The following is a 12276-nucleotide window of genomic DNA, read 5'->3' on the forward strand; positions in this document are numbered from 1 at the left end:
ATATAGCTTGTAGCAATTGATAGTTCAGATGTCCACCCACCAGAGGAATGATTCTCAGATGAAAGACCCTGTCAGGCAAGGCTTGCAGGCCACTGACTCTGAATACTGTTGCTTCCATCTGTAATTTCTTGTGCAATAACAGCTACAGTAACTCCCCATTTACCATGTATTTTCATGAAATGTGTATAAGTAATCTCATGACTGCATCTTAATCTTATGGGCACACACACATCTGTGGATGGTCAGGAAGATGACTTGTCATGAGCTGTACAATTTTGATATATAGAATACACTAGGATATGTTTCATAGCCACATCTATTGTCCCATGTGGACTGTAGACCCTTACAAGCCTGCTTTGTTCCTTTTGCTCAGACTAACTGCACACATGTAGCTCTTGTTTACCTCAGCAAGTTCAAACTAGACTAACGGCCTTTGTAAATAGATCATAAGTTTAAAACTTTATGCACAAGGTCAGAGTTGCAGGTGTCCAAGATTACTACACAAAGCACCTTAAGAAAAGCACCCCAGTTCTGCACTTGCCAAGTCTGCTGTGTCTCAGAGTTTGTGGCACAAGGCACTGCGCCCCCTCCCTCTGATCCTGAGACTTTGAAACCCTGTGCTGCCATGGTAAATGGCTCTGTCCTTATTATCTACCCTAGAAATGTGCTTTTGACCAATGAGAAGTAAAGCAAAACAAACAAACAAAAAAGCATTAAGTCTCCTAAAAAAGGAGAATTTCTAGGCTAGAGGAGGAGAAGCTAGGAGGATTTAGAACGCTGTGAGCCAATTCATTCCTTCGCCCTCAGATCCCTAGGTTTCCCTCGCTTGGTGTAGCATCTTTTCTGGACGCTGAAGGGAACTTTGAGGCTGGAGCTCAAAGGACCCCATTAGGTATGTGCCTCTCAGTCCACCCTGTGCCATGGTAGGGGCAGCCTGGACCAGCCTAAGTGGTGAGCCCTAGGTCTGGGTGAGAGACTGTCTCAAAAAACCAAAGTAGATGGCTCCCGAGGAACGACACCTGAGGTTAGCTTCTGACCTTCATATGTAAACAGAGATGCACAGGCACACACATGCGTTCATGCACATGCTCGCACACAGGGGGTGGGGTAGAGTGAGTCTGACTAGCTTAGGGCAGAGAAAGCCTAAACATTGTATAAGTTGGAAAGGGGGCCACCCCTGCATGGCCCACACGGAGACTGTCCCTTCTGCTATCCCGGTAGTTACTCTCTAAGAGAAGGACTCTCCTTCCCTGGCCTCACTGTTTGAGGGTGGCCTGTTGATTTGGAGACTGCCCCCATTCCTCCAGGTCTTCTCCAGCCTGTGAGGACAAAGTGTGCTGGCAGTAGCCCTCGAGACTACAGCCTGTGGTGTTCTCTGAGGCCTGGACAGACTGAGGGATGCCAGAGTATAGAATCCAGACAACCTGTGACATCCAACCAACTTCATGTCCCAGAGAACTCAACCCCCCAGTGGGGGTCATATCACTCCAGAACCTTCCTGGACCACCCTGTTCTCAAGGTCCCCAAGTGAGGCTGCTGCTACTGTTGCCACAGACGCCCAGCCCAGCCCAGCCCAGCCCTGGCACGGACTTCTGATTCCTCCTGATGTCCCCAGTGCCCTTTTCTTGTCTCTGTCTTTCATGGGCATTCCATCAATTTAAGGTGGAAGAGGAAGGAGGGAAAATATTCAACTGTGGGGTTCAGGGCTTGAGGGTGTCACCGGAAGAGTATTGTGTGTGTGTGTGTGTTAGAACAGGAGGGTGCAGGGGGCATACTCACATCATTGGGAATGGTGAGCTCATGAGTGCTGGCCGGGGGGCTGGCATCCAGACCTGGGTACATCAAGGGAACAAGGTTAAGCTGGAGGGAAACGGTTCATTGCCATACCCAGACCTGATCCCTATTTCCCTGGGCTGGCTGACGTGAAGGTCAGCACCATCCAGAGGCCCAGGCCCAGGTGGAGCCCAACCCCCAGAGTTCCACCGTCACTCAAAAGAAAAAGAAACCCTCACACCTTGTAGACAGAGCCTGGGAGGTACTGAGTTATAAAGAGGGCGGCCATCATTCTTCAGGCCTTCACACGGCTGCTGAGGCATAGGCAACACGGGTCCCATGGACATTTAATGCTGTTCTCCCTCTGTTCGGGGAGATTTGTGGGTGCTGTGCCCCACTCAGCTCTACCCTGAAACCCCATGTGGTTCTGCTGCAGGTAGCCAGAAGTGGCAGAACACTCATTGTTAACTTTGCTCGACACAGTTCTCTCCAAAGGCCAGCGTGCATGGCTAAGCTTAGGTTTTCATCTTTCAAGTCTTACTTGATACAGGCAGCCTCTCAGAGTCCATGTGCTGGCCCTCTCCTGCCTCAGCAGTGCTGACAGTACACTCAGAGGACTGGCAGGGGGGAGGGTGCAATGGCTCTACCTCCAGGACAGCACATGCTCTGTACACAGCCACCTCATTTCAACAACAGACAGCTCAGGTTGGCACGCTCTTGCCTCCAGACTCAGCAACGGTCCCTGCGTGGGACTGGCCAGCTCTACACACACCCCTTGAGAATGCCCCGGAACCCAGGTCCTCTCCTTTCTCTGTGCTCTTGCTGATCCTGCCTCTGCTCTGACCCTTCAGTATCATATCCAGAGAGTCACGGAATCCAGGCTTTGTCCCCCCATCAACCACCTCAATGAGCCCCTACTTCTCATGGTGCCCCTCATCCTCCCAGCTCCCATCTGGCCTTGCTCTACTCCCTGGGTGGGCAGCCTCCTCACAATCTTGTAGACCCCAATGGCAGGTGTCCAGAAGTCAGGCCTAGGCAGAAGGGAAAAAATCCATTCTTCCCAACTCTGCTGTTTGGTTTACACACTGAAGTCTGGGGTTTCTATCCCTTATCTTCTAATCATGGTTTTTAACACAATCATTTGGCTATTTAGGAATCTATATACATTCCAGAAGCAGAGACATGTAAAATGTCATTTGAAAGGTACTATTGGAGTGCTGGACAGGAGTTTCTGGGGCAGCAGGGTATATCTGTTGGATTTGACACATGACTGAGTGAAGAGAGAGAATCCTTTTTTCAGGGACACTAAAATCGAGTGGGTAGGTAAGGGTGTGTCCACTTAAGGCCCATACCCAGGACAAGGCTTCAAAGCCAGCTGCTTGTCACCATGCAGCTAGTGGCTGTCTCAGCACACACCCTTCCCACTGCTACCATGCAAATGCCTTCACATGCACATGTACTCGTGTTGCGGGTCTCGAGGGCTTTGGTCAAGTCGTCACATAAAAGCATGGTGGCAGCCAGGAGGCTGCCATGTTGGCCGTGTGTACTCATAGTGACCCACAGGTATAAAGTGTATGGTATTTCCCTCACAGGACCCAGTGAAGACACTCAGCTCCAGCCTATCACTTTTCCTCAGTAATGGCTTCAGTCTCCACAACCCCCTGCAGGTCCTGGGAGAAGGCATTTCAGTGAAAACCAGAAGGAGGTGTAGACACATCCAGCCCAGATCTATCTTTTAAGTCTGTGCCTATCTCCAGGGAAATCCATCTTTAAAAAGCACATACCATTCCATGGTCCCCACAGTCAAGCTCTCCCTATGCACCCCTAAACTGCACATCCGGAGAATGAGTGGCAGCTCAGATAGGTCCTCCTCACGTAGGTGCACACTGCCTTGGGCCATCCAACTGTTCATAGGGTGGTTGTACCCTGTACATGCTCAGACCCACCATTCACCAACAATGGAACAGTTCCATCACCACCTGGCTCCTAGGTGGGCCCCATGCCTCAGTCCACAGCTTGTGCTCCTGAAAACTGTCTATTGCCAGCCGACTTGGATGAGTGCTAGCCACTCAGATGTCACAGGTGTGGGTACCCTCGTCCTCTGTACATGTCCCCTGGCCTGCTCCCCAGTACTGTGGTCTGTTTTACCTGACGACTGGCCCATCAGATTTTGAGCTTCTTCGGAGGAGTGTAAAGGCAGCTTTTCTCCTGGAGAGCAAAGAAGAGAGAGGTTTAATGTTTTGCCCTCAAGGAGAGAAGCAAGGTCCCTTCAACTAGGAAAGCTCAAAATATGATTGGTGCATGCGCAGCTGACGTGCACGGCCAGTGTGTTTTCACTGGCCATAGCCACCGGGCGGCTCTGCTTCTGTGAGAGGGACACCCTGTTGCAGATGCCCGGGCAGGCTGTGGCCAGCCCCTCTGACTACTTCATCATAGGCCCGAGTGCAGGCTAGCTGCTGTCAGTGCTATCCTGGGCAGGGCTGCACCAACTAAGGCTGGGGTCACTCCTGCGGTCAGCATGTAGATCCGGGAGAAGACGTGCTCCAAGCATGGCCAGGTAGAAAATGCCACCTGGGGATGGACTGTGACACAGAGCACTGGTATGCCATAAGACCCTCAAAAGGCAAGAGCGCGGAAGCCGGGGGGGCAGTAAAGTCGCCCACAATGGGGGGCAGACGACCCGCCCGGCCTCAGCTGTGTGCAGTCCACTGGGTTAGCGCTGCAAGAGTCCGCGTTCAGAGCTTTGACAGCACCTGCGCAGCCGCACTACATCGAGCTCAGAAAGAGAAAGCGAGTCCCCAGGTGAGAAGAGAAGGTCAGAAAAGGGCAGCTGGGTACGTACCGGGGAAAGCGGGGTTGGTCTGTCCGAGGGGAGGAAAGGGGGTTTGCTGCATGGCCAACTGGTGGAGCTTGGTCAACTGCTGGGGGTAGGAGGGACATGAGAGCTAAGAAGGTTATTGTCATCGAGTACAAGTCACACCAAGTTCAAAATGGCAGTAACAGAACTTTGCACAGAGAGGTTCAGAGGGGCCATGCGGACACATGGCAGACACTGCAGCGGGACGCAAGGACTTGGCCTGGGTGGAACCAATGGGCCTGGCTGGCAGGCTGTGGTGCCTTTCCCTTAGCAGTGAGGAGGGGAGGGGGCAGTGGTCCTTGGGGTTCTGAGAGGAGGGTCTGAGGGACACAGAGCAGGGCCAGCTGGGCTCCTAAGACACTAGCAGATTCAGTCAAGCAGATCATCAAACATGGCTGTGGCTCCAGCTTCATGCTAGGCTTCACTCAACTCGTGGCCCGCAGGCCTCATTTTAACACGAGGCAGTCCACGTTGGGGGCTGGGGAGCGGCTGGCAGAGCTACAAGCCTGCCCCAAAACCACCCTCTTAACTTACATAGGGTGACAGGGCATAAGTGAAAGATGCAGAGGCCTCTAAGGACAAGGCTCTCCATGGAGGCAGCATTGCTCCTGCTCACTGTTATCCCACAGGCCACATCTCAGCTCCCACCAGCCACGGAGCTTCACAAGGTTAGAGCTGGACTATGTGATTCTTCTGTTCCTTTTATCTGAGCCTCACTCTCAAATGAACATAAAGAACATCAGAAAACAGACTAGGTTTAGCCATACTTTGAGCAAAGGAACAGGGTAGGTTTGAATGGATGCTCTGAACCACACTACCCTTTTGAGAATCTAGGGCACTGGTCCAAGGGATTGTGGGCTTCCTGAGGGACAGGGGGCCATCAATCAGCACATCACATCCACAGGGAAGGCTGACCTGTCTTCTCCAACGAATCCTAACAAGGCTGCATGTCATCAGCTCAGGCTCTGGAGTCTGGCCTGGATTCTGGCTTCATAGTTAGACGGCAGAGCTGGGAAGGGTATGAGACACTGTGCAGAGGACACTATGACTAGTGAGTGGGGCATTCTGGAAACAGTGCTGTTGCCTCTTTTGTGGTGGCTAGTGCGTGTCCCCCAAACAGAATGAGGGTCCTGTATTGCTATCATCAGGGTCAAGTGGCTTGTCTAGATGCCTTTCAGTGGCAATTTCCTGCACTTCGCTTCCTAGGTGCAAGGAACCCTCAAAGTTCAGACTAGTGCCCTGTGGAGACTGGGGATTGCCTCTGCCTGGCCCTTCCTAATGGCCAGTGGAGCTGATGCTGGCCTACAGAATGGCTTCCGGGGTGCTTGCGGGCTGGTCGTCCCTTTCCTGATCCTGTAAGCTGGGTGCCTGTGGCTTCTGGGTGCCATCTCTGAAATACAACTTGGGCACACAAACCCAAGGCTTTAAGGTATTAGCAGCTGCAAAAAGCCAACTTCCTTGGCTTGGCCCTGGGATACTCCTCCTTTCCCATGTCTGACCTCTCCCCAGAAAGATAGCAGAAGGATGGGCACATCCTAACTGCACTCCACTCATCTTAGGGGTGCCTGGCTTCTTGGCCTGCACTGGGGAGACCTAGCTATATCCTGAACTTGACCAGAGCAGGTCGAATTAGGGGGCATGTGACTTGGGGTCAGACTCAGCTCCAAAGTCCCTTGAAGAGGAGGTATATGACAGGCCATAACAGGGACTGCTATCAGTACCTCTAATCTCTACTGTGTTGTACAGTATCAGCGACTATGCCTGGCCAGACCAAGCTTGGTTTCCATATGGCCTACATCTGTGTCTGTTGCAGCTCAGCATCAATGGGCATACTAAGTCACTAGAGTGGAAATGCTTAGCAAAGGCAGAAGAGCATGTCCAGAAGACTGTCACCAGGCCATATCTCAAGGATAACACTGTGTCTCCAGGAGGGATGTAAGGCTCCACAGGGAAGGGCCTAAGAGGCCAAAGACCCTGCCTGCTCCCCCTTGGAGAAGGCAGCGCTTCTAACAGACACATCACAGAAAGGTACCTTAGAAAGTACAGCCCTGTTTGGATCTGTAAAGGGGCCTCTGAGGTGGTGTTGGGTGTGCCTTGTGTGGATGCCTGCAGGCCTAGAGAGTTTTAGCAGCTGTACTCCACTCATATCCACTGTTTCTAGGCTCCTGTGTCCATTGGCTGTGATGTTACACCCCGAGGACAGAGCTGTCTTCATCTGCCTGAATCCCCAGAGACCATGGAGCAATGGATGGATGGTTCAAGATGGCAGGGGAATGGAATGTGGAACAGGGCATATGGGGAGGTGCCAAGGGAGCGAGCCTGGTGGATCACCTCTGCGGAGACTCCAGGTCTCAGCCCTTTCATCTGTAAATGACAGCAGTTTGTGGGCTGCTGCTCACGTATCAGCAAGGGCTAGTAGTCACTATGAGTTTAAGAATTTCCAGTTGCTCATGTGCTCTATGTTTTTGTCTCCTGCTGGTCTCACGGGTGATACTTATTCACTCAGAGTAGGCTTCAGAATCCACTGACTAGCAGGGAACCCATAAAGTTGGCTCCACTCCTATCCAGACTCTGATGTAACTCTAACCTCTCCCCTACTGCAATAGATTTTCATCTATATATATATAGCCATACTACCAAATAAATGCAGTGATGTCATAGGCACAGGACTAGGCCAGTGTGTGATGGTGCTCTATGGGCATATGTTGAGGTAGTACATTTGGGAAACGGAGCTGAGCCAATATCCTCTTCTTGGTATGGTTCTGTTCTCCTCAGGCTACCTTACAACTCAATGTCCACAACTGTTAAAGGATTAAGTGCTGAGAGTTCTTCCATTTTTTTTTTTTTTTTTTTGATAATTCTGCCATGTAAAAATCAGTTTTGGGGAGCAAGCCAGTGAACAGCAGAGCTGGAGAGGTGGGGCTGCCTTAGGGGCCCAAAATATCATTGATGAGTCCCAAATGCCAGACACTGAGTTAAGAGGTTTTGGTTTTCACTGCTGATCCTGGTTTTGCTTTGATCTGATGGTTTTTCTAGCCCAGTTCTTCCCGTTTGGATTAAGAAGTAATGTAACTTGGTTTTTGTTTTGTTTTTTTAGTAGGAGTCAACAGAGACTTTGTACTTTAAAAAATACTGAACTTTTAAATTGTTGAAAAATTTAAAGACTGTGAGACCTTTAAAAGTTGTAATGCCGGAGTTGGGGATTTAGCTCAGTGGTAGAGCACTTGCCTAGCAAGCGCAAGGCCCTGGGTTCAGTCCTCAGCTCCAGAAAAGAAAAAAAAGGAAAAAAGGAAAAAAAAAGTTGTAATGCATTCTATATTTTGATATTAACATGAGATCTTGGGGACAAACAAGAAAGGGAAGGTTATGACTTAACAGTGACTTTTGTGTGTCAGGTTGACAAGGAGTAGTTTGTGTTGGTTAATTTTTATTGTCACCTTGAGACAACCTAGAGTCATCTGTGAGGAGGCAATCTACATTGAGGAAGTGTCCAGATTAGACTGGCCTGTGGCCAGATCTGGAAGAGATTATCTTGACTGATGTGGGAGGGCCCAGCCCATGGGCACCATTTCTAGGCAGATGGAACTGGGCTATACAAGAAAGTTAGCTCACATGAGCCAGTAAGCAGCATTCTTCCATGGTTTCTATTTCAGTCCCTGCCCTGATTTTTTCCTCACTGATGGATTGTGAACTGGACATGTAAGCCAAATAAACCCTTTCCTCCAAATTATTGAGGAGCTGGACATACAGGAAGGAGCAAGAGAAGAAAGGCAGGCATCCAGCAGACAGGGAAGAGGCAAGCTGTCACAATGTAGGAACTCCTGACTCTTTCCACGTTAAGGGTGATGGAGGATGCAGAACATAGACAAGTGCTCCTAAGTTTGCAGCTCAGTGAGCCATGAGGAAAGGAAGGCCGTGAACCCACCACTTGGGTGGATGCACCTACTAATCTGCACTTGGGGGAAAGAGTTGTGTCAGTTGCACGATTTTCAAACAGGGTTAGTTGCTGACTCGCTGCTGCACAGACCTCTCCAAGGTTCCTCTTGAGAGAAAGTGACATTCTGTCAGCACCCCCAACTCTGGTCTGTGGTCTGTGTTTGCATGTTCTCTCTGAAACCCTTCCCTGACCAGGGAACAACAGACATTTTCCTGTGTAGGTTTTCCTAACCTGCCACCCTTTTTTCTCTTGTGGAGTTCCTGATGCATGAGGTTGTCCTGAAGAACCATTGTTGGGTGGCTCACCATTGGGAATTATTTGTAGATGGCCCTTCTCTTTTGAGAGTGTAGTGAAAGTTGGCCAGGGCAGGTCTCCTCACCCTAGCACCTTCAGACCTGGACTGTCTAGAGATCAACAGTCCAGTCCAGCTCTCAGCTTGTCCTTGGACCCAAACTGCACTGTGTCCATTATTGTAACTCTGCAGTAAGTCTTTGTATTTACAAGGGCAAATCCCTTTATCAGGTTTCTTGATGAGTCCTTCATGATTTCAGGCCTGTGTTCATTCGTTCAACATTTAAAACAATGTATTTCCTCAGAAGGCCTTTTGAGGGTCCTGATTTTCACTGCACTTGTTCATCAATCCCAGAAGAAGTGGCTCCTTTGTAATTGTTTCTCTCCTCAAATATAATGTATCTCTTCACCTAGTGGAATCTCTTTGTTGGAACTTTCAACAAAAGCAGGTTGTTGTAGGTTTGGTTTGGTTTGGCTTGTTTTGTTTGAGACAGGGTTTCTCTGTGTAGCCCTGGCTGTCCTGGAACTCACTCTGTAAACCAGGCTGGCCTTGAACTCAGGGATCTGCACATCTCTGCCTCCAGAGTGCTGGGCAACAAAAGGCAGTTTTTTGTTAGTTTGATTTTAGACACGGTCTCACTTTGTAGCTATAGCTGGCCTGGAATTCACTGTGTAGATCAGCCTAGCCGTGAAGTCACAGAGACCTGCCTGCCTCTGCCCCTTACTCCACATCCTCCCCCGACCCAGTGCTAAGGGCAGGTGTTTCTTCAAAGCTGCCTTTCCTTACCATTTCACCCTAAGTACTTTATGCTAACAGTATGGCCTATATGATTCCAAATGCTGAAATCTGCTTCATGGTCAGATATATGAACAAATTTTGCAAACATTTTTAGGAATTCTACAGTTGTGCTGGACATAGTATTCAGCATGGCAATCATATCAGGATCATACACTTGACCTGTCACTCACTGAGAGGGGAATATGCTGCGACTCCTCTGTGGTGGTTTCCAAACTCTCCAGGTTTCTTTTGGTGGGCATTTCCCTAGTATCGATCTCTACTCTTCAATTATGGGGCTTCTCATGTTTCAGGTGTGTCTCTTGAAAGAAGATAAGCAAATTATAAAACTGGAGAAATTTCATTTATCTGTTTAGATTTAAAAATATATAGTCTGACAGGCTTGGGGTCTTTTGTTTATTTTAAACTGGAATTTTTAGTTTTTATTTTATTTGATACTTCTTAATTGTCCTGCTTTCCTAGGGATTTTCTTTTCTCTCCCTTTTCAACTTTTGGATTACTGTCCCCTCATCCATTTTCTTCTCTATCACCAATGTTACGCAACTTACTCCTTTTCTGTTGGTGGTCACTTTAGATTTTTAACTCAACACAGGCATTTTAGTTTGAAATCCTCTATCTTAACCCTCTAGTCGCTAGAGTCCAGTGGGATGGTACAGTGAGTGACCTGACCATTATTTTAACTCCTCTCATCCACATCCTAATCTTGTAGATACTTATCGCCTTGTACCCTGGTACTGAGGATTGTGCCTGGACCTTGTATGTGCTCAGCGATACTCCACCTCTACACTACATCCTCAGCATATGTGCTATTATACTTCTATGCATTTAATTGTGTTGTGCTAATCCTATCAATTATAAAGCACCAATAGCAGTAACACTAATCCTGTAGTGTTTCTCACAAATGCCTACTATTTTCTTTGCTCGCCATTCCTTACAATTTCATCTTCTTCCTGAATGGCATGCATCAGGAGGCTGTTGCTATGGCCTGTGGCTTCTGTTTTTCTACAAATGGCTATAGTGAAGCTCTTCCCCCATAAGACTCTAGGATGGCGGCACTTTCTGTTACTAGGCCTCCATCTCTGGCTGCCAGATTCGGGTGAGAAGTCGACTGCATTCCTCACTGCTCTTCCTTCCATATGTTCTTCTTCTTGCAATCATCTCTGGAGTTTGACTTTGGCCTTTGGTGTTAACACATGGTTTTAATTCATTTCTACAATGAATGGGATTGTTTTTGTCTATCCTTTTGGAGCTTGTTGGGATAACTAACTGTGAGGATTGGCTTCTTGTACTGATTTTAGAGACTTCTTGGGGCATCTCAGCATCCCACTTCATCCTGGTGTCTTCTGGGCTCTTCTGGCTGCACAGGATCAAATCCATCTTCCTTAAACAAAAGCTGCTTAGGCTTTTCTTATAGAAATAGGTCACATGTGGGCTTGGGAGGATGAGGCACTGGTTAGCTCAGCAGTGAAGGGTCCACAAAGGTGATGAGGGAGGGGCAGAAAAGGCTACCTGAGCCTTCAGTTTTGTGAGGCCCACTGCAGTTGCTCTGCCTACTAGTAGGTGGGACCAAAAAAGGCCCACTGAGCAGCCGTGTTCCAAGATGGGAACAGAGTCAGAAGGCGTGGTGGCAGCTGATGGCCATGGAGTGCCGTTCGCTCTTTACTTTCTCACTATCAGTAGGAAGGGTATTGTCACCAACTCCACAGAGCTATAGAGGGAGATACTGAACAAGGAGGGGAGGGAAAGCATGCTAGACAGCTGGGCACCACTTTGCAGTGCCTAGAATCACCACTCTCTGTCCATCATGTCGGCAGGCATTCTATCCCAGAAGTTACCATCACCTCAAAATGCCAGGATGAAGGGCATTTCCAATGCAGCTACATGCCTCTACAATTTCAAGATGTACTAACTGAAGAACAAACACCTTACCAGGGGCCTTAATGGTTGCGGCAGACACATTGGAATGCCACTTCTCCCACTCACTCTCAGTGATCCTTGTCAAGAGGATCTCGAAGACTATCCTCCTCTGTGATGTGAGGCTGATGGCCCTGAGGTCCACTTCACAGTGCAGGTTAGAGCACAAGGCAGAGTAGAGCACAGGCCCTGTCTGGAGTCAGAGACGTGCTCTGCCGATACCCTCATGCCGTTATTCTCATATTTGCTCGCTCTCAGCCCTCCTTTAAATAACGGGGATGCTGAGTAAGGGATGCCTTGGAAGCTGAAGATGGAAGAGGTAGGAGATTCATACCCAGGAGGCTAGCTTTGAAGTTCACTATGGACGGTTCTGACTTAGGATGCTCTTGTGCACCAAGAGAAACTCCTGGGAATTTTGATCCTTTTATGAACTGGTAACAGATGATCCATGTTCTCTTATGCTGGGGAGCAGCAATGAGCTGCAGCTCCCCAACAGTCCTTAGGGGAAGGAGCTGGCATTAGTGCAGCATGACCACATGGGATGTTCCCTATGTTAGGGGTATTCACACAGTTTTCAACTTAGGATGCTTTCAACTTATAATGGCTTTATCGGGGGACATGGCTCCATGTAAACTGAGGAAACTAATTTCCTCTTGGTGTGATTGTACTGATGCAGAAATTGACAGGAACATAGATGTGAGGGACCAA

The 12276-nt window shown here is 48.9% G+C and overlaps 1 protein-coding gene across 12 annotated transcripts in view; it reads right to left on the minus strand.

Moving 5' to 3' along the window:
* The window catches only part of Pcbp3 (poly(rC) binding protein 3), a 199599-nt gene that overhangs the window by 2156 nt on the left and 185167 nt on the right, over positions 1-12276 (minus strand). For 5 of the 12 annotated variants that reach the window (XM_036167316.1, XM_036167311.1, XM_036167312.1 and 2 more), the window contains 3 exons: positions 4616-4694; positions 3922-3981; positions 1780-1832 (listed from right to left, as the gene is read on the minus strand). In XM_036167316.1, the coding sequence (XP_036023209.1) occupies positions 1780-1832; positions 3922-3981; positions 4616-4694 (192 nt within the window). The remainder of the gene's footprint in view (positions 1-1779; positions 1833-3921; positions 3982-4615; positions 4695-12276) is intronic. The other 7 variants (XM_036167307.1, XM_036167317.1, XM_036167313.1 and 4 more) reach the window with 3 other exon arrangements.

Source organism: Onychomys torridus, chromosome 18, assembly GCF_903995425.1.
Source record: "Onychomys torridus chromosome 18, mOncTor1.1, whole genome shotgun sequence".
NCBI lineage: Eukaryota > Metazoa > Chordata > Mammalia > Rodentia > Cricetidae > Onychomys > Onychomys torridus.